Consider the following 22,161-nt stretch of genomic DNA (forward strand, 5'->3'; position numbering starts at 1 on the left):
CATTGCTGAGTCGGTGAGGTATTGTGTTTCCACAAAATCTTAAGTTTTGTTTCTATTTCCCTACATTCTCACCAGTTTGTAAGCCCTTATTAATATATTACGACAACAAACAAAGGCAGAATGTTCATGATTTGCGAAGAAATCATTTGCTGTCATTTCAATATATTACTGAGCAGTTAAAGAAATTGCTGAACTATTCTGTGTAGTGTGTTCCTGTTGAAATGGCATCGAATGAAAACATCAAAATGAATCACCTGTGAGGATGTTCTCGGCCATCACTTTGACCTGCACCTCCAGTGAGTGCTTAGAGGTGTAAGTGATCTCAGCAGTGACATGGGTGACCTCTCCAATGAACACAGGGGACAGGAACTCTGTCTTCTCCACACGAACCAGAACTGCCAAACAGCGGTCCTGAAGAGAGGAAACATCCCACCAACAGCACATACACATCAAATATCAATCTGATTATCGAATGCTGAACTTGTTATGTTGTTAAATAAACATCACTTTCCAGACTTTGTTGTTGTTATTGTATTTGGAGTTATGGTTGGCTCTGAAGTTTCAAAAATAACTTCCTATGCAAAAAAAGTATTTTGGTTGCATGATCATATAGTTCCATTGTTTCTGGTAAATGGCTCATTTAAAGGTTCAGACTTTTGTTTACCAGACGTTTAGAGACTGTAGCATAATATTTCTCTCAACAATCATAATGTAGCAGCAGTTGAAAACTGTTATGCATATTTTATAATATTTATGTGAGCTCTTCACACACTTCAATTCATGTTAAACTTGAACTCCCAGAATATTGTTAATCCTTACATTCTTATCAAATAATAAAACCTAAATAACATGTGTCATATATCTACAGTGATAACATATGTACTGCTGTGTGCAGTCATAGTTCTGTAGAGATCTTAACAGATCTCCACCATTACTGTTCAAATCTGTCATCAAAGATAACATTTTCAGAAAGTCCATCTTTAAACAAGACAAGAGTCTATCGCTAATGCTAATGCTAATGCTAATGTCTCCAGTGACAAAATTCAGAGTCATGAATCAGATAAGTTTAACTGCACCGTGATGTCTGTGAAAGACAAAAACAACACAGACACAAATACGTGTGACTTCTTCACTCGGTGTAAAATGATGGGCACAGGGACAAAGGACATTCAGACCCTGAGTTTAAAACACAGAGAGGAGAGACAATACCACTAATGATTATGAAAACAAACTAATCGAAACAATGAAGTTTTTAGTGCAGAACAGATAAACCAGACGAAGTGATTCTTATGTGATGGTGGTGGCGAACGTGGAGGTTGTACTGAATCGATGATGTTTTGCCCCCCAAAGGGACAAATATAGTTTTTTGAATTCAATTTAATTCAGTTATAATCAGCTTGTGAGTCATTTGTTGAGCACCTAATGGTAACCTTTAAGTGCTCGACAAATATAATGAGTTGATTCATGATTGATATTCCTCCTTCTTACTTCAGAAACACTAAACAATGGAAAATGGGATTATATGTCATTCATAAATAATCAACTGTATTATGTATTGCAAAGGAACGACCTGAAAAGCTGATAAGTTATTTTTGAAATTAAATAAATGTCTAATGTGTCCCAAATTATTGACAAAATAAAGGGTTTTTACTTGTTTTACTGTTCAAGTGTCTACATGAAGCAGATGGGAGTCCTGTAGTATTTTCCAAAAGCATATTTTGTCCATCTGTGTATTTATCTGAATGTCTATCTAAGCAGGGAACTAATACTTGTTGTTGCAGGTAAGATGACAATGGAATGAATCAAATTACTAAAAGTTGGTGAGAGTTCACTGGGTGAAAAGTAAAACCAGCACAGAAGAAGTCAAGCAGATCTGGGTGAGGCACTACTGATTCAAGACAATTTACCTTTATGATTAATAAAACCTAAAAATCTGAAAAACAATATAGATAAATACGAGGAGTGTCTCATATTTAATGAATCAATGAATAAATCATGTATAACTCATTTAAAAACTAAGCTTTTTAGCTGAGATTGTTTTGCCTTCATATTTTCTTAATTCACCAAATCATGTTTAAGATTTAATACTGGACACATTTATTATTGTATTATTCAAATATTTTGCTAATAAAAATAACTTTGTAACAACATAGGAAGAGAAGTTATGCAATCTTCAGTCACCCACTGTAGTGAAATACCATACTGTAGATGTGTTTGTTGTGTCTTACCCCGTTCTGTGTGTTGCAGTGTCTTGTGCTCACAATACATCCTGCTTCTTCAATCATCTTGAGGATGATGCCACCGTGAACGTTGCCCACAATGTTGGCATCATTTGGCCCCATGATCCTGCGTAATGGACAAGGTTAGTTAGAATGATGATCGGGGTCTGATGGAACGATTACTACTCGTGATGTTAGCATCATGTGGTGAGTTTTCAGCATCAGGTTGGGATAAAAAAAAAAGTCTAAATCAATGAATGTGACAACCTGACCAACCAGCTGATAACTTATAGCATTTTGCACAATTTTTAACTTTGGAATAGTCGGAAGCTCCAAAGGTGAATTATCTATGAGCAAAGGTTTCTCCTCTGATTCAAACAATAGCTGATACAGCTGGTAAATTCAAAACACCAAAATGAGCTCACACTGGAAAAAATGGCATCACCTTCCCTTCATAATTCAGGTGAATGTGGCCGACATTTAAGGTGAGGGGGGCTTTAATGTTTGGAGGATTATTGATTAAGATGTTTTCTGGCAAAAGAAAACAAATTTGGAACTTATGTGTAGCAGCGATGTGCTTCTATGTTTCTCTGACACCATCATCACCTCTCCATGTCTGCATACAGCATCATTATTACAGACTGTACAGCATGCTGTCATGTTCGTCAGCTTTTTCCAGTTCTTCGGTGTGTCAGTTAAACTCGTCTCACCAGTTACAGCGTAATCTGTTTACATACTCTGAGGTTACAAACCACACAGGTATGTACCGATGAACTGACATCTGAGTACTAACAGATGGTTAAGCTTTAATGGAATGTGTGTGGAATGTGTGTGTGTGTGTGTGTGTGTGTGTGTGTGTGTGTGTGTGTGTGTGTGTGTGTGTTTCCTGACATCATAAGTAATCCTCTATTTCACAAGACGTGCAGAATGAATGTCTAGCATAGTATAGGGAAAGTTCTTGTTATAATTAAACAGTACAACACACAACACCATCTGATTATTACAGTAACTGTATAACATATGGTCATGCAAATGAAATAACCTCAACACCTGAGTGTGTTTACTAGATGGGAATCAGCTGTGATTGATCTATTTGCATGACTTCAATCAGCTGTTTCTCAGTAGCAATGGAAAAAAAATACAGGGGATATATAGATATATGTGTTTCAATCTACAATATGAAAAGCTATTCACTTAGACTTTAGCCTATAGGTTAGGTTTAGAACATGATGTTATCTGTTCTGACATACAGTGTGAAATGATTGGTAAATGTGGCTGTAAAAATCCATTGTTTTAGTCTTGTTGAGCTTTTGTGTAAAAGAAGTTCAAGCAATTTAAGTTTGTGTTAAATGTATGCATTTTGTGTCTAAGCAACAAGAAATGTGTTAATTGCATAGCCTTCAGAGACAGATGTTGTGCTAACTGTGTTAAGAGTTTAGGAAAATTGTTAAAAGTATTGAAAAAAAGTGTCATAGCAATCGTAAAAAACTGTAATAAGCCATATGACATAATGAATGTTCTCCATATTTATGTATGACAGAGTAACCGTTGACTTCCTCTAAAGAGTCACAGTTAGGGTTGTGACATGTGGGGAATTTACAATTGCAAAACATCACCAGCATCACCAGAGCAGACGTATCCCAATGAGTTATTGTTGTATGAAAACAGAAAAGGAAGTAACTACAGTATGCAGCAGTTTAGTATAGCAAGAGTGCTGTGAAATACACCACAGTGTGAGTATTCTAGTGACATTTATATAACAGCAAAGTCATTAAAGACAGTTCATAATATTATGTAATTCATTCAAAAACATAAGGTGTGTGTGTGTGTGTGTGTGTGTGTGTGTGTGTGTGTGTGTGTGTGTGTGTGTGTGTTCATTAGAGATGAACTACCTGCTGAGTTGAAGTTTGGAGCTGTCTCTAAATTCCAGTCTCAATTGGGGATTTCTATTATCCACTAGATTTCTTGGGTTCCTGCTCGGAGGTCTAAAGCAACGCATCTTCCTGGCTGACTCTCAATCTCACAATGACTCCGCTCAGGAATGATCTCTTCATTCATATCTTCTGAAATTTCAGGCCTTTCCGTTGCTAGTGATGTCATACAGCGTTCACATTGACACCGCCTCAGACATCATGACTGGTCAGACTGGATCCAAACACACCTACTGATGCTTCAATTGACAGCAGGTGACCAATAGAATTTGTCACAACGACATTTAAGCGCAGCTGCTGATAGACAGAAAAATAATCATCAAAGAAATCTAGAACTACAACAACACTGCAAATGCATGACCAAGATATCACAACCAAATGGTTTTGGGTTCCAGTAAACCTGTCTGTTAACCTGTTCCACCATAATGTAGTCGTAAGTTTAAGTAATATCCCCCCTCCCAAACAAACAAACAATAAGCTAACTGGGAAAAAGGCAAACTTTAAAAGAAAGGGAACTGAAAGGAAAAAAGTGTTGCAGTGGTTATTTGCCGACTTGATTTAAAGATGAATGCCAAACTAGTAAGAAAGTCCCTCTGCCCTTTAATCCTGTTCACATATCACTTCAGGAATGAAGATCGTGTACAGGCTGAATCACAAAATATCATTACAAAATAAATGTAAACATCACAGAAGAAATCATTTCTGTCCCTTACAAGAACAATTCAAATAAGCTCAAATAAACAACTTGGGTTGAGGGGATTCTGCTGCACAATCAGGATCAACAAAACACCTGCATTGATGTACAGAAGCTTTTAAGTATTGTAGTATTGTATGAGGGAGTTTTTTTTGTTTTGTTTTTTGTGGAAGTGCTGCAGCAGACTGCATTTAATCAGGGAAAATAATCTGCTTTCTTTAATTCATAAGATAATTACTGAAAAACTTTATGAAAAAAACAACAATTTCATAATAGGACATGTGCCTGTCTCAGTTGCACTCAGTGGGGATCACATTTTTTTCAGCAATTGCTGTATTTTCTCATGGGTCACAAAGGCTGCATTTACACTACCAGTCTTTATGCTCAATTCTGTTGTTGTTGTTGTTGTTGTTGTTGTTGTTGTTGTTGTTTGTTGTTTGTTTGTTTTGTTTTGTTTTCTGATCTGATCTGATCTTATCTATTTGTTTGGCTGTTCACATTGCTTTTTAAATATGGTCTGTATCAGACTCCTGTAGGGATCCACACATAAAAGTGGCCTTAATATGATTTGAAAAGATCAGAGTCCAGGTGACTATCTGTGCTCATTGTCATGAAAAAATCAGATCTGAGGAGCAAAACAAAACATATTTAGGTCACTTTTACCTGCAGTGTGGATGCAGCTAACCGTAATGCCTTTCATGCATCATATAGTGCCTATACATGACTCAATTTACCTGCAGAGTTTGTGGAAATTCTGAGTATTCCTTTATTCATTTAAAAACAGTGACATTTATTTCACAAGAATGCAACACGCCTCTGCACAGAACAAGCAGCGCTGTTATGAGACAAACCTGTATGGCTCCACCTATGGGCCGGCATAAGTATAGCATAGCCTACAACAAACTGCATACAGCAAGGAAATGAAAGCTATTGCAAATGTATTTAAATAGGTCATAACAACTGTACTAGCTGTGTAACCTTTGTAACCACAGCTGGCTGTGTGTCAGCGATGCGTTTCCTCTTTTTATTAGCTATGTTTAGGGAAAATAATATGCTAAAGGAAGTAATGCGAGTTTTAACATTCCGAACAAGCTATTTACAAAGGCAAACATATTCTAGCCTTCTCAATGAAATACAACTTTTACGTAGACTCGGGAAATGATGGCGACTTTACTGAGTCCTTTATATTTTGTACAGTGTCCCCTCCCCATGCTAACCGTTGTGAGGTCATTACATACGACATGCTAATGGGCGTTTTGCACCTCTCTGCCGGCAGCCCACAAACTGATAAAAAAACAAATAAACCTACCAAAACTACTGAAGGGTCCACTAACTGACCATCGTCAAACAACAGCTTGTGTCTCTCTACAGACTGTTGTAGGCTGAGTGTGATTACAGGATATGAAGCGGATAATCTGGGTTATTATCGTGTGAGGACGCAACGACGCCGGGGTGCTATCGTCACTTGTCGACCGAGAGACCGTTATTAGCACGCGAGGGTTCCTACCTGCATAATTGAAGAGTTGATGCTGCCTCGCGCGCCGGCTCCGGTACCGACATGATGATGATGAAGAGCTCTCGGGTTTTGTTGATCTCGTGTTGCGGCGAGTTCTCTGTATGTGATGTGACGGAAACAAGAGCTGTCCTGTGTCCGCCGGCAGCCCCGGTCACAGTCTCTTTCAGAAGTGACTCATCCGGTCTGAAAAAAGCATTCAAATGTTCAAAAACGATCTTTTATGTTATGTGGCCGATCTGTGAGTGTGAATGCAAAAGACAGTAGTTTAAATACCAGTATATGCCAATATTTCAAGGTGGTTTAAACAAATCATCAACAGTCTGGTTAAGATGCAGCGTTCTGTCTTCATGAGAGGTAGGCTACATGGGAGAATGATTGGGCAGGAGAATAGAAACCCAAAATTTCATTACCTGCATCCATCGCAAGAGGGCAGCAGAGACCGTGTTTACAATCATCAACACAGATGCAGTATTTTATAGAGTGGCGCGTTTGACCACAACATCCATCAAAGAGCACACTGTCTTACTTAACGGTTTTATAGCCTACTTCTTCAGATGTGCTTAACGAATTGGTCAGGTCCAGGCCTTTGTTCAGTTTAAACTCTGGTGCCAGTGACGTTGTTTTTGTTATGGCTTTGTCTTGAAATAGTTTTCATCAGGACCCAACAACCTGATTACGTTTAGTTGTGTGATATTCATGGTAACTAATTTTTTTCTGTCCCTGTTTTAATGCAAACCATATTGAGTCCTGACATGTTATGTTCTTACTTTTCTATGATGAGACTTATGAATGAAATACTTTTAGGCGGACGTTAAACCCTCTTACGCACATGCGTAAAACCAATGACCATAAAGCAAAACACAAGACAGGATTTAACCACGAAATCGCAGTTTATTTTTTTGTTTTTTTTTTACATATAACATATATACAACATTTGCTGAAAATAGCAAAAATAAATCACATCCCAACAGAGATACTGACAGTGACATGTAAAATGTCTACAAGTTCCATCTGCACAGACTACAGTCTTTATGCAAATTCAAACACAATGACCCTTTGGGTCTTACAGGGCTGTTTCAACGGCCCTTATTCACTTAGTCCAACGAGAGGACTAAATATTCAACGTATACATACATGCAGATTTAAAGAAATACGACTGTCTAAACTTGTCGACTTATACAGGACAGCAGACGTGTGCGCAACAAACAAGTATATAATACTCAACTGTGACGATTTAACGACGAATTCTTACTTTTCATCAACGATAACGAGCGTGGAATCACTGTGCATATTTACAAGTGACGCTATTTTATCAATATTTCAAAGTCTTTTGAGAAACCCGTGCACATCAACTGAAAATATCTACCAGGGTCTCCACATGGACGCGCTGACAGCCTGCGGGACTGGCTGCGCGCGGCCGGGAGCCACTGCGCTGCTGCTGCGGGACTTGCTCTCCAGGTTGATGCTGAAGCTGGATTTGAGGTTCAGGAGTCTTTGCTGAATCTGAGGGAATGTACTGGAGGTCTGGGAACAGCAATTCAGGCAAGATGGCTTGACGCTGGCGGGAGTGGAATGCTGGATGAATTCGGTCATCCTTTGGCGGGCGTCCTGATCCAAGCTCGTTTTGGGAAGCAGAGCGGAGACGCGCTGGAGGCAGGCTTTGAAGCCCTCTTTGTAGTTGTCTGTGGCATCTGAAAGGACAATAAAATGTTAGGTTCGTGTTTTTTTTAAACTAATAATGGTCCAATGTACATATATTCATAATTAAGACTTCAAATTAAGCAGACTCATTACCTTTTGCGTTAATTGGGGGAATGTCGCTGAGGAACGTCACAGTCATTTCCAGGATGTCGGCTTTCTCAAGCTTTGAGTAGCGAGACTTCTGCAGAAAATAATAAAATAAAAGCAATGTCAGACATATTGAACTTGTCTTTGCATAAATGAAAGAACACCAGAGAACTGATTTTAAAAATGTATTTGCATTATTAAAACGCACAAAAGTACTTACATCTCTTCCTGTGAGGGGAAGGATCAGGCTTTTTAAATGGTTCAGGCTGTCGTTGATTCGGGCGCGCCTTCTTTTTTCCATCAAAGGCTTCATAGTCTGAAAAGAAAACAAATCATTTAAAATTCACTCATTACATTATGTGTAAGAAATCAGAAATAAAGACAATGAAACTAAATTCAGTGACTACGCTCACCTTTCTAAGCTCAAGAGCCTCCTTTCTTTTGGCCACAGTAAGCCTTGGAGAGAAAGACTGGATAGCTTCACAGGTCATATTTGGAGACATTTTCAGCGTCTTCTTTGTGCCAGAGATATGTCGAAAACACAATTCAAGGAAGATGTGTCTCTAACGGCCACGGGCTGCGGTTTATATCCACGACCGTGGCGTCGGTTTCGTGCGTCACGGGTACGCCCCCAAGCGTATGCAACGATTTGGACTGGCCAGATATACGATGAAAACAACACAAAATCATCAAATTTGGCAAGATAACCATCTGTCTTCAACTCTAATCCAAGCGTGACAACTGCATTGCGTGTCTGCGTTAGATCCATCCACCAAATCAAACAAAAAGTGCGTCAAGAAGCTGAGGGTGTGTGCGTAAAAAGCCTTAAAGTCTGGACGCACCTAATGCTCATTTACCAAGTACCAATCCTACAAATTCTACAATTTACATCATATTATAGAGCCCAACATGTGTTTTTTTTCATATAAAGACGGAAAACGTTAACGAAACACATACAAAAAGAACACATACACATAGGGAAATATATGAGTGCTTTTACTGGTGCGTAATTACGCACTGCTCAGAGAGTCCAAAAAGTGGATGCCTCACTCTATTTTATCAAAGCTCTATTTAAGCTTGAATATTTTTTAAGATAAAATATAATTTTTAAATAAATACACACAATTGGATCAGCAAGGTGTAATACATACATTACTGGCATAGGGGTCAGGCTTGCATACATGCAAACATGCACAGAGATACAGACTCTTGTCCCAATCTCTTACCCAAGCCACGCTACTTTCAAATAACATCTGCTGTTACATTTTGACAACAATAGTTTTGCATATGACGTTTTTAGGCTGTGTCTTCCCAGGGGGGGGTCTCTACCTGTAGGCCATATACCGCTGCTTCCAACGCCTCACGCAAGGCGGTGGGGGCAAAAACACACAGGGTGAGTGTGGCACATGTGTTTTCATGACAGCCTCAGTCGTAAATAAATTGATCATGGGTTTCAACTTATAAAGTGTCATACATATTTAGGGTTCATTTTTCTTTGTAGACTGCGAAAAATGAACAACCATTCATCGTACCCTACACGATGTGTAAAAATAAAATCTTAAACAGATTTGAGATTTTCATATTTAATATTTAAAAACCCTGGAGGGACATGACAAGCCATCAAATACCACTGCACTCAGGGGAACCACGCGTGCAGCACGCGTCACAGGGACCAGATGGCTGTCTGTTACTGAGCCTTCAACCCCAACTACATCCATCAGCCCCACCCCCTTACACTCCACCTGCCCCACACCAGCATCCTTAAGAGCCATGTCCCACCATGCATCCATCTCGTCCATACGCGCGCGCGCGCGCGCACACACACATACACACACACACACACACACACACACACACACACACACACACACACACACACACACACACACACACACACACACACACATACTGGATTACACACATATACTTCTTCTTTATAAACTTCACACGCACGACACATGATCCCCACGCAGTTTTGGCGTGGGTACCCCATCTGCAAGTGTCTTATGGGTTCATGCTGTTGGTGTCCAACCGAAATAAACCATCCCCAGCCCCCCTGCTTGGAAACTGTGCTGCAATTGTCTATTTCAGCTTGACTCCTTAAATTTTAGCGTCCAAGCTATCATGATATGCTTGTTTATCGATGTTAGATGCCATTCATCCTTCCATTCATCTATCAATGGTTTGTCTAGTAGAACGTCTTACTTCATGAAAAAGGCTCTTGTAGAAGTAGTATTACGTTAAATATCAAATACAGAACTGAAAAACATACATTTAGGATCTTTAAAAGCATGTAGATTTATTCTGACACAGTGACAACTGCCCACAATACGAGCGCGTAAAGAGCTCATGAAATTAGCCATTGTTATGGCAATTTAGGATATTTTGCATGTATATTATGTTTGGTTTTCGTCACCTCACCTTTTAGCAGTATTTCTACAACTTGAATTGAAAGTACACAAACTCTTGATGTCAAGGTCGCCATCTGATTTCAACAAAAGCGATCTGCTAACCAGAAACTGAGAGGCACACTTGCTGCACGCGCCTGTCTCCGGCCCCGCTGGGATGGAGGCGGGGTGGGGGATGTAGGGGGATGGGCGGAGGTACACTTCTCCGTTTCTCTCTTACGGTTAGAGTCCTCTTTTGTCTTTTCAAGTAAATTCGGCGTCGGTAACCCATCTGTGCAGGCCGGATAACAGGAAGCCTTTGTCTGAAAATGTTCCGACACTTCATGGAAATTAAGAGTCACACGCGGGATGGGGGAAAAACGATGAACGGGACACTGTCAGACACCTGTCATTTCGCATCATCAAGATTCGAGCAGAGAAGAAACTAGGCTTCGGAGTTTTTTTCCACGAGTCTCAAACAATGGGAAACATTAGCCTATATAAAAGCTATATGCAAAAACAAGGTTTAGTCATTACATTTGACCATAAACATGCCTTAAGTACTTAAACAACCCAATAGAGAGAGAGAAGGTCGATGTAGGCTTCTACATAAATACAATATTTTTATGCCCTGCTCTTGTTTATTTCAAATAGATGAAAAAGCCTGCATACACATTTTTGTTAAGCAAAAAGCGGCATTTCCCTTCTTTAGGCATACTTGAATACTTTCTTCGCTGTCCTTTCTCTGTTTCATTGTGTTTGCTGATGCTGTGCTGTGCTGAGCGAAAGTTCAATTCATGGTGCTTGGACTTGATCGTTCGTTTTGCCTCCTTAGCAGTGAAAGCAGAATTCTAGAAAAAAAAAAGCATGATTTAGTCAATTTAATGTTTTGATGTGAGAAATTATTGAAATTAACCAACAAAAAAAGTGACAAGATTACAAATAGCCTACATGTAGCCTATATCAAGTGTTAGGAAAACATGTGAAATAACAATCTTTCTCTGTGAGAGTGAACAGCATCAAACTGGGAGACCCTCACTCCACCTTTTAACAGAAAACGTTCATATGTATAAACTTTAAAACTTGATCAAGAGAGCATCATGGACCAGCTGGACTTGGTATATGTAATTTATCATCACCAGTCAGAATCAAACAATACAAATAGAAGCAAAAACACAATTTATAGCAATGTTATTACTTTCTAATTTACAGACTACCACCATACTACACCAACACAAATTAAACAATAAAGGAGAGAAATGGCAAAACCAAAAATTTGTGGCCAAGAAACCTAGATCAGACTCCAAATCCTATATTAGGATCTTACCATTTCAATGATGCTTCAGCTTTCTTTAGACAATTCCCTGCCTCCAAAATGCCTCCTTTTACACACTTCAAGATTTCTGTTCAATATTTTTAGATCTATGATATTGTTTGGGTTACCTCTCTTCACCTTCCTTGAATATTCAAACCATCCCCGTAAAAGAAAAAAAGTGTTGATATACTTTTGATACTCTTTAAGACACTTGAACACATTCAGTTGAATTTATTTACCATATAGCTTTATTTTGCTATCTGTTGGTGGTAAAAATGGTATGAAGGTGAGAAACAAATTGTTTTTCGGATTGCAAGAACATGCAACACTCCTGTCTCCTGCTTTAAACGTATGCACCAAACCCTGAACTCTGAACCTCCAATCCCTACGAAATCAACACTCTTCTTGTTGTAAAACATACAGTAATCAGGGGGGAAATACAAAGCAGATTTGTCCTGCTTCATCATAATTCTAAACAAATTGGTAAAAGCCAGTATAACAAGCATTTCAGACACAAATGTATACAGATGTGAAATATTTTATGGGAATTGGGATTAGAATGACCAGAGACCACCTATTTGTTTTACAGCCAAAATGTTATGCAGGGGGGCTTTGTCTTCTGGCTGGCTGTTTTTTCACTCTGGCTCAATGCTCCATATGGTTGTGGATAGCCCTCCATCCCCCTCTCCAACCTCTAGCATCAGTGTGCTTGGGCAGAGTTTATTTATTTGTTGGAAATTTTGTGTAGTCTGTCTGACATTGTTCCTTTATGATGCACGAGTTGTTTTTTTCTTTTTCAATAATAACCACAATTCTTACTTTACTTACTAAATTTTAAAATTCAGGCTTCCCACCTGTTACAAATAAATAAATCAGCCATGGGTTACATTTCTGAACTTTTTTGTGTCTTTATAGTTAAACACATTCATTCTTATTATCTTCTTATTCTTATTTTAGTAATCTGTAATATATTACAGAACTGGTGAAAGACATTTGAAAAGATAGTGAACTTTTAATTGCTATATTTTTGCTTATTCTCAACCGTGAATATGCCTTTTAAACAATCTGCAGCTTCTCAATACCCTTTACACTCTGTTCAAGCAGGAGAGACAAGTAAATGTGTTTATTTTACATGTGACATGTGACATGTGATATAGAATGAGTGTCAGAGAATCTTTGGCACTTGAACTCTATGGGAGACAGGGTGGTTGAAAGATCTACCCTCAATGGAGTCCGGACACTGGTGGTGGAGGCGTTAGCTGATGATGTCATCTGGGCGTATGAGATGAAGAAGCTGATTGAACTGTGAAGACTGCGGTTGATGAGAAGATGGTTGATGATGTCATCTGAAGCTGATGGGATGAATGCTGATTTAACTGAAGAATGGGGTTGACGGGAACAGCTGAAGATGTCATCTGAGGCTGAAGGCATCAAGAGGCTGACCAAACTGTGAAGACCGGGGTTGACTGGACGAAGGCTGATGCTGTAAACTAAGGCTGATGGGAAAAAGAAGGTAATGAAACGACGAAGGACTGGTGGTGATGAGGAAGTGGAGGGTCGAACATAACGATGGCATACATAAATGAACTAGTGGAAGCGAAAGCCATATTTTAAAAAGACAGCAGCAATATGATAGGCTAACAATAAGGGAGTGGAGCATTACTATTGGGGCGGATTGGCTCAGTTGGTAGAGTTGTCGTTTCTCAACCGGAAGGTTCGATACCCTGCTTCTGCAACAACATATCCGCTGTGTCCTTGGGCAAGACACTTAACCCTGAATTGCTCCCGTTGCTTCGTCAGCAGTGAATGAATGTGTTTAAATGGGATTAGTTACTTCTGATGGTCTCACTACATAGGAACCACTACCATCAGGGTGTGAATGAGGAGGTGTGACATGTGGTGTAAAAGCACTTTGAGTAGTCTGAAAAATAGAAAAGTGCTAAACAAACTCAAGTCCATTCCATTTACCAGGTGCTGTAAACAGCTGATAATCACAAGAAAATTAGTGAGCATGACTGAAGGATAATAATATAACGAGCATGCACAATAGAGTCTTCCTGACTGAACTTTCACTAGAGCAATACATTCCATCCTTCAGCTCTGTGAGTTTTTCCAACCCTGCTGCTTGTACCTTTATTGTCAGTGATGATGGAGTTAAGTGGACCTCATTGGCTTCACAGAGTCAGTAGTCCATAATCCAGGCCAGAATTTGGTTTCCCCTAAAGATTCAAAACATAGTTGGCACTAGTTTGTGTGTAAGGTCGATAGAAGGACTTTAATATTTACTTTACTAATTGTTGGGATGACAATTGTTGCCCTATAGCATCTGTTCTACATGGTAGGTTTGTGCATCATTTTTGTGGGATCTCAGATGTCCCAGTCAGACAAGAAAATACAAAAAAAATGAAAATCAGACAAGCAGACGTTGTATAATCTGTCAATAGAGGTGTCAGACAGGTGTCCAAATATCATCACTTTTCCCAATAATGATCCAAAATCTTCAATCCAAACAGAAAGCAATATACATTGGAAGAAAAAAGACAACTTGCTGACAACAAAAAAGTCCATCAAACAATCATTGTACCCTAAAACAATTACCAACAACAGCCCATGTCTAATTGGGCCAGACAAACCATGCCCCTAAAATCATCCCAACTGCAAAACAGGGCCACATACAAAGTATTCAGAAAAAATAGACAATTACATTACATGGGTTCGTCATCACCTTAAAGGCATTAAACATTGTATGGACACTAAGAGACCCAAGCAGAAGATCTCAGCTTTGCCGGTCATTTCATCTAATCAGCCTGCAGATTCAAGGCTATATCAACACCCCTGTGACATTTCTCCTTCACTATGAATGTTACAGAAGTCTAATGGTGGGTTGGAGTGATCCCACCTTGAGCCTTGAGCTTTGGAGGTGGTAAAAGAGGCGTTACAGGGCCGAGACGGGATCGATTGAGCCAGTGGGAGAGAGCAGCGCTGTGTGTGGGTGCATATCTGATTTTTAATAACGGTGGAGCTTCGTCACTGATGCAGAATCACACTTTTAAAATGGCTGATGAGAAATTAAGCTCTAGCATACTTAAGTCAGGAAAACCAAATCTTGCATTTACAGTTGTTGATAATTTTTCATTCATCCTTTTCATGCATGTTTTCTCAAATGTCCTAAATTCCCTGCAGTCATACACCAATTTCACACATGAACTCCTGAAAACTGAAAAAAAAAAACTTTAGAACAGTCTTCCCTTGAAATCTTCTTAAAGAAGCAAAGGAAGTTGACACTATGATTTCTTTATTTATTTATTTGGCTTTACCAATGCTAGATGTAATTGGACGTTTTCAATGTAGTGTGGGAAAAGAACATCCTGGCAAGCACAAAGGCTATGAAGCAGCTTCATTGAGTTAACAAAGGTAAAACCACTCACAGGACATAAACGTCATCATCCCTCTCACCTGCAGTGAATTTTCCTGAATATTACTGCGTTCACACATCAACTCAGCCCGATTTCACACAGAACATTTTACTTGGGGGCTGGCTGTAAAGATCTGATAAAGCCAGGTTATTAATTAGCCGTTTAAATTTAGCCGTTTGCGTTTACTGCTGCTCACCCTGAAAATTTCAGAACATTTTAATGAATTTTGTGTATGTGTGGAAGCAGCTGTAGTCTCGGTCATTGGGCTCTCTCGTTAGCTGGTCTCATCTATCCAAAAGCTTGGTGTCACTTCCTCTTCTTAGAAAATCATCCTTCTCCTCTCATTAAAAAAAATATTTTAAGGCTTTTTGGCTTCATGGTAAATGGACTTGAGCTAGTATCACACCTAACCATTCATATCCATTCACACACTGATGGCAGCGGTTGTTATGTAGTGAGACCATCAGAAGTAACTAATCCCATTCATACGCCGCCAACGAAGCAGAGGGAGCAATTTGGGTTTAAGTGTCTTGCCCGAGGACACATCAGACATGTTGCTGCAGGAGCTGGGGACCTTCTGGTTGATAGACGACGACTCTACCAACTGAGCCACAGCTGCCCCTGACAGGATCTGACAGGACAATGCATAGAGTAGGACATTGGGAGAGAGAGTGGGGAATGACATGTGGGGAAGGAGCCACAGTTTGGATTCAGCCTCCCGTCTGGAGGACCAAAGCTGTTGTACATGCGGGGCCATCTACATCCCAATTCTGCTCTTTCTTCACTCCAGTTCCAATATGGAGCTGTTATAAATGCCCTTCCACCTCCCCCTCACTGTCCAGTCTTTGCAGAATCATCAGCCATCAAATCATCATCCATTTGATCTCAGAAAAGTCATCAGGCACCAGCACCAATACCACCATCAGCGTCAGGACTCCAGTGGGGGATTTTTTTCCGCAGCTGCTCCTAACAAATCCATTGATCACAAAACAACAATAATATTTTCTTAATTTACTTGTCTCTCCTGATTGAAATATGTTGATTCATAACGAGTCTAACCACATTGATTATATATATCCAAATGCCACAAAGTAAAATCCCCTTGACCCATAGATGACTTTAATGCAGTTACAGTTACTCACATCACACTTTATCAATATGTTTTAGCCACTGATGCACACACTCTGTTACAGAAAGCAAGCTCACAAAATGAACAGATATACAAAAGCATAATCAAATCTCAAGTCATCTCAATCTCAATCAAGTCTCTTTCAATGCATTTCATTCTTATCCGGTAATTTCCAATAATCACCCCAAGTGCCCAGAGCCTCTGAGCTCCTCTCTCTCTCTCTCTCTCTCTCTCTCTCTCTCTCTCTGCATATACAGTACATCATATTACTGCATGTATCTATCTATAAATCTCAGTCACTAACCACCTACTTTCCTGGGAGCTCTTGAGCTCCCCTAGGCTCCTCAAGATCATCGGTTGACGGCTTGCCAGAACAACCCCCCTCCCCACCACTACCCCCTCCCCACCGGATCGTGGGTTGGCGGCCTGCCAGAACAACCCCCCACACCCCCTCCCCTCCCCACCGGATTGCTGATGGCTGGTCTACCTCCCCCCACCCCCTTGCTCCCTATCCCTCTTCCTGCATCTTATCCCATCTCTCCCCCTATCCCTTTCCAAGCCCAGCGCAGTCTAGGCCTGTGAAGACTGTTTCGTCATGAGCCGGGGATCCGGCCGAAGATTTCTACCTTTTAATAAGACAGTTTTTTCTTACCACTGTAATTTTTGCTGCTTTGCTAAAGTGCTCATGATGGATACAAGGAATTAAACTCAAGTCTCTTATATGGAGTGGCTTTGACTTCCAGTATCCCCTGCATCCCTTGACTCCTTTATGCCACACCCAAAACAGGTTCTCTTTACCAACCCTAGGGCCCCTATCCTCCATCTGGTCACTACAATCCCCCATCATATAGCAAGCATCCCTTTCTGTTACTGTTGTCTCTCACAATATAAGCACAGCTTCATTGCACCACAAAAACATAACTTCTCTCACATGCAGTCACGATACATCCAGAAGTACAGGGCCATATAAGTACAACCAGTATGATGTATTTGTGGTGATGAACAATTGTATTGCCAATGTTTAAAAGAAAATATTAAAAATGTTTTTGTTTTATGTAGGACATTTTGTTAATACAAAAGACTGGATTTATTGTCTTTGGATCCACCGTTGGTGTCATTGAAAGTTGATAAAAGAGTGTCATGTCGCACTATATTCTAGACAGGGACAAAATGAGCAAACTATATTTCCCTAATGTGATTGTACTCGCACACTTGTTTGATTTTCTTTCAATTGCAGTCTTTATGCACATCTTCTTTCTTTTTCTTTTCTTTTTTGTTAGCAAATACCCCTATTGCACTTCAACCCAACACATGCACTGATTTCATTTACCTATAACTCGATCAGGTCTGCCCCCTCAAGTGTCACCTCAAAACGTCCTTTTAGATGTTTAGCGTTTGAATCCCATTGTCCTGACTAGATGGTCTGTTTTTTTCTATCTTTCCATGTTGTTTGTTTATGTCTCACTGCTTTAGCTTTTATTTAATTTGTATTTAATGCATTGTACAGCACTGTGGTCCGCTGCTGCAGTTTTTAATGTGCTGTATTAATATATTTGACTGACTACACACCCCATTGCTACTTTTAAAAGTTTATATAAAGAACTCTGGCTTCAAGTATAACCTTTGCAAAGCTCTCTTTTCTTCACATCCCCTCCGTTAGTTCATGACAAATGGAGGTTCTTATGTGAGGATAGCCTTTAAGTAAAGTGAAATCCGGCCTTAGTGCAACAAATGGAGAACTTACTTTGGTATTTTTGACCAGTCTGGCCTAATACCATTGTAGTTTGTCAATATTTAATTGTGTACTGTTGCATGTAAGTGGTGCATGTAATTGGTGAGTGGTGATGTCTGTGGGTGTGAACCATGTGTTTCCTTTTTGGCTAAAGTGGTTGAAGTCAGCAGGAGACCAACTGCTGTTGTTAGCAGACAATGTGAGTGAACCAAATGTCCTGGGAGAATTTATATCATTTTCTATTTCTGGTTGCCTGAAGTCAGTGCAAATATTTGAATAAATAGCCCCTTTTGTTCTTCCAGTTCAAGAAGCGACCTTTGCGCCCCTGTGGTGCCTCGCCTGCAGTCTAAAAGTGAGGCATGATGGTGGGACCAAGACGTCCAACCCTGGGGCTGCCATTGGAGGACCACTAGAAAATAGTGGAGCTAGGAAGTTGGAACAGTGCTGTATGTGTGTGCATTGGTGAGTGTGTGTGTATATGTGAATCTCTCGCTGTGTGTTTACACACATCACATGTTTATTCAGCTCCATAGTGCACCATAAAACCACACACAGGGACACCAATTTTATGTTGTTGTAGATTCAATGTGAAAGTACTAAGGAGTAATGAAAGCACAGCATTATTTGTACTCAGGTGCTTGAGCTTGAGGGTGGCTCACCACTGAACATGTTCCAGTTTGTGTATCAGTTGTGTTTTTTTTCGATTTGTAGGCTTAAATACACAATGTCTAGTGTTATAAAATAAATCAGTGTTCTTTTTTAAATTTCCGTCATAATTGCTCTAGCAGAGTAAACTTAAAGATGGCATGGAAACTGTTAGGGCATTGGATTAACTTGTTTTTTTTCAAGCTCCAATGGTTGTTAGTTTTTGTAATGATAGCAGCAAAGTTCTACATATTTTAGGGCATTTGTAATGGCTGGCCCATTTTTCCAACGACCCTTAGTTAATGTCTTTTGGTTTGTGGTTAAAAAAATACAAAATGTATCAACCAAACATCCATGCAGTACTTTCAATTCCAATATTCTTGTTACATCCTCCATTGATGATTTGATTTAACAGTTTTGGTAAATGACTTTACTTGGACTCCTTTATTGTTATGTTACACATTGTGACACCAGTCAAGGCAAAGACTTGGCGCTACATGTTAAGCGTTCACTGAAGCATGCAGTTTAAGCTGAAAACAAATAAATCAAGGGCATAGGGCTGTCGTGTGTTTGGATTTAAAAATATTTTTTTTACAGTTGTACAGACCACATGAACACAAAAGCAAGATAGATTGAATTCAGTGTTTAAAGGACCATAACTTATGATCTGTAAACTCATTTTTACCAAACATCTTCCTTGTAATACCATCAGTTTTGATATACACTTCCTATTTGATTAGGAACCACTGGTTCATGTTCATCTCAATCTGACAGTCAACAAAGACACCCAAAATGATGTGTTTGAGGTATATAATATATATAGAAACGGTTCCCATCTGTTGATGGTCTATTCAGTAACTCTCCAACATCCATGACTTATTACTGTTCTGCCAATAGACAGTGCATAAAAAATATTCAATCGCCAATGCTCTAATTAGGATCCTCTGAATTTGTTTATTGCATTCAAAATGTTAAGGTTCAAATCCAGGAAGTTGTAGCTTACCATCCATGAATGCACCAATAATGGGATTTTAAATAAACACCATGCTCTCTGCTGCATTGTCAACTGAGCATATCACATTTTAAAGATAAGGTAACATCATAAAAGCCAAAGAAAGCAAAAATCGATGTTTCTCTTCAGAACAGTTATGACCATAAAATATTAACACTTTGTAAGATGCCTTAATGCATTTAGGATACCAGAATCTTATGTCAGAAATTATAAACCTAAATATTATTGAGCCACCAATGAAAGCCCAATAAATCTAGAAGAAGTTAAGTATTAGAATGGTCTTCTAAATGTCCTATTAACATGATGTAATCAAATGAGATTGAACAAGAGAATATTTTTTTTGTGCAAAGTGTAAAGCTCATTTTCTGTTTCATGGACATTTAGGCCTATATTTTGTTATGTAGAGTATACCCAGCAGCCACCTACTAGATTAAATCCATGTTTAAATGTTCAATGAGAGAGGTGTTTGAGTAGGACTTTCATCTGAGGATGGGGAGGCATGTTTAATTATTGTTTTATACTTCATTTGTGCCAATGTAGCCGAAATAATACATTTTCAAATATAAATGAAGGTTAAACAAAATGATTTTAGTAACGTTCAAAAACGTGTAATATTCAGGATGTATAGTCAAATATCACAGAGATAGTGGCACTATTTATGGCTATGGCTTTATTATAAAGGGAGGTGTATAATAGTCTAAATCATTTTTCCATGCCTGCTACAAAGGAATCTGCTGAGACACAATTGTGGGTTTGGGGTTATGTCAAATCTTTTATTGTAATTGAAGAATGCCTTCGTCTCTGTGTGTGTCCCCTCAGACCACCAGTCCAACTTGGCGGCAACTTGAGAGGCGCCTCACATCAGCAACAATAGAGCAGCTGCTCATCAGCATCAATGGGCTCAGCGGACTTGTGGCTTTATGCGTTTGCGCGCCTTTTTACACTGCTCTCATAAAAAGTGAGCTTCATCTCATGAAGCTCTGGGGTTTTTATTTTTGAAGTTGAGATCCTTAAACCACAACAAACTCAAAGATCAAACAACACAAACGTCTTCAATTCATGTATATTTATTGGAAAACTTTACCAATGACAAAACATCAGGAATTTCACGAACATGTTTTTCCATATGAGATGTGAATGAATATTATAGAACAATTTTAACACATAGTGTTTACAGACTATTCTTTTGCACAGACCAAATACTAATAATTATAGTAATTAATAAGTCCATCGTGCAAACCTCAAACAAAACAACCCTTGGGGTTTTACAAAAGTGTTGACAACAACCCATATCTTTGAGACCCCAAAGAGGATTGCATTTAAAACGTTCATAGACCTGTGCCTAAGATCTGTGCTCATTTCTTCTCTGACTTTAAAGCCATCATGAGACAAATGCTGAATTCATTCATTATATAGCAACTCCAACGATTCTTAATTATATGACTACGGTTATAGGAACATGATAATCATAGGTACACACAAAATAAATAACACACATGAGATAAATGTCCAACTAATCTACCAGGGTCTCCACATGGACGCGCTGACAGCCTGCGGGACTGGCTGCGCGCGGCTGGGAGCCACTGCGCTGCTGCGGGACTGGTTCTCCAGTCTGGTGCTGAAGCTGGATTTGAGGCTCAGGAGTCTCTGCTGGATCTGAGGGAAGGTCCTGGAGCTCTGAGCACAGCAGTTCAGGCATGTTGGGGTGACGTTCGCAGAAGTTGACTGCTGGACGAACTCGTTCACCCGCTGGCACGCGTCCTGATCCAGGCTCGTTTTGGGTAGCAGAGCGGAGACGCGCTGGAGGCAGGCTTTGTAGCCTTCTCTGTAACTCTCTGCGGAGTCTGAAGGGAGAAAGAAGTTGATTAGTGGCTTGTATTTATTGTGTAACTTTCAACCTCAAGACAATTTGTGCAGTACTACATCGCAGCTCAGGAGAATGTGCTCACCTTTGACAGGAGTAGAGGGAAGGTCTCTGAGGAAACGGACGGTCATTTCCAGAATATCAGCTTTCTCCAGCTTGGAGTAGCGAGCGTTATCTTTGCCAACCAGAGGAAGAATCAGGCTTTTCATGTGACTGAGGCTGTCGTTGATGCGAGCACGCCTTCTCTTCTCCAGTAAGGGTTTAAGAGTCTAGAGGAAATAATTGGAAAATCAGTTATTCAGCCGCACTTAAAAAAGTCAAATCAGAAAACATTTTCAGAAACACAAAGCTCTCAAGTGTCTCTCTTTCTCTTACCTTTCTCAGTTCGTTGGCTTGTTTTCTCTGGGCCACGGTGGACCTGGCAGGGAGAGGCTGGGTGGCCTCGGCAGTGATGCTGGGACTCATTTCGTTTGCTGTTGTTACTGATGTGCTTTTTAGAAGACAGTCTTGCTC

The 22,161-nt window shown here is 39.6% G+C and overlaps 3 protein-coding genes across 6 annotated transcripts in view; all 3 read right to left on the reverse strand.

The window, feature by feature from the left end:
* The window catches only part of acot7 (acyl-CoA thioesterase 7), a 54,888-nt gene extending 48,153 nt beyond the window's left edge, over positions 1 to 6,735 (reverse strand). For 2 of the 4 annotated variants that reach the window (XM_061057158.1, XM_061057157.1), the window contains exons 1-4: positions 6,634 to 6,735; positions 6,352 to 6,543; positions 2,229 to 2,346; positions 255 to 411 (exon numbers count right to left, since the gene is read on the reverse strand). In XM_061057158.1, coding sequence (XP_060913141.1) covers positions 255 to 411; positions 2,229 to 2,346; positions 6,352 to 6,404 — 328 coding nt within the window. In that variant the 5' untranslated portion in view covers positions 6,405 to 6,543; positions 6,634 to 6,735. Of the gene's footprint in view, positions 1 to 254; positions 412 to 2,228; positions 2,347 to 4,111; positions 4,270 to 6,351; positions 6,544 to 6,633 lie in introns of those variants that run through there. The other 2 variants (XM_061057156.1, XM_061057155.1) reach the window with 1 other exon arrangement.
* A 512-nt stretch (positions 6,736 to 7,247) lies between these two features.
* LOC132989919 (transcription factor HES-2-like) lies at positions 7,248 to 8,683 on the reverse strand. The gene is made up of 4 exons (XM_061057862.1): positions 8,562 to 8,683; positions 8,369 to 8,464; positions 8,155 to 8,242; positions 7,248 to 8,051 (listed from the first exon to the last, which is right to left on the reverse strand). The coding sequence occupies exons 1-4, from the start codon at positions 8,649 to 8,651 to the stop codon at positions 7,723 to 7,725; spliced, it is 603 nt and encodes a 200-aa protein (XP_060913845.1). The 5' UTR covers positions 8,652 to 8,683; the 3' UTR covers positions 7,248 to 7,722.
* A 12,158-nt stretch (positions 8,684 to 20,841) lies between these two features.
* hes2.1 (hes family bHLH transcription factor 2, tandem duplicate 1) lies at positions 20,842 to 22,161 on the reverse strand. Its single transcript, XM_061057632.1, has 3 exons — positions 22,024 to 22,161; positions 21,734 to 21,917; positions 20,842 to 21,628 (listed from the first exon to the last, which is right to left on the reverse strand). The coding sequence occupies exons 1-3, from the start codon at positions 22,111 to 22,113 to the stop codon at positions 21,303 to 21,305; spliced, it is 600 nt and encodes a 199-aa protein (XP_060913615.1). The 5' UTR covers positions 22,114 to 22,161; the 3' UTR covers positions 20,842 to 21,302.

Source organism: Labrus mixtus, chromosome 15, assembly GCF_963584025.1.
Source record: "Labrus mixtus chromosome 15, fLabMix1.1, whole genome shotgun sequence".
NCBI lineage: Eukaryota > Metazoa > Chordata > Actinopteri > Labriformes > Labridae > Labrus > Labrus mixtus.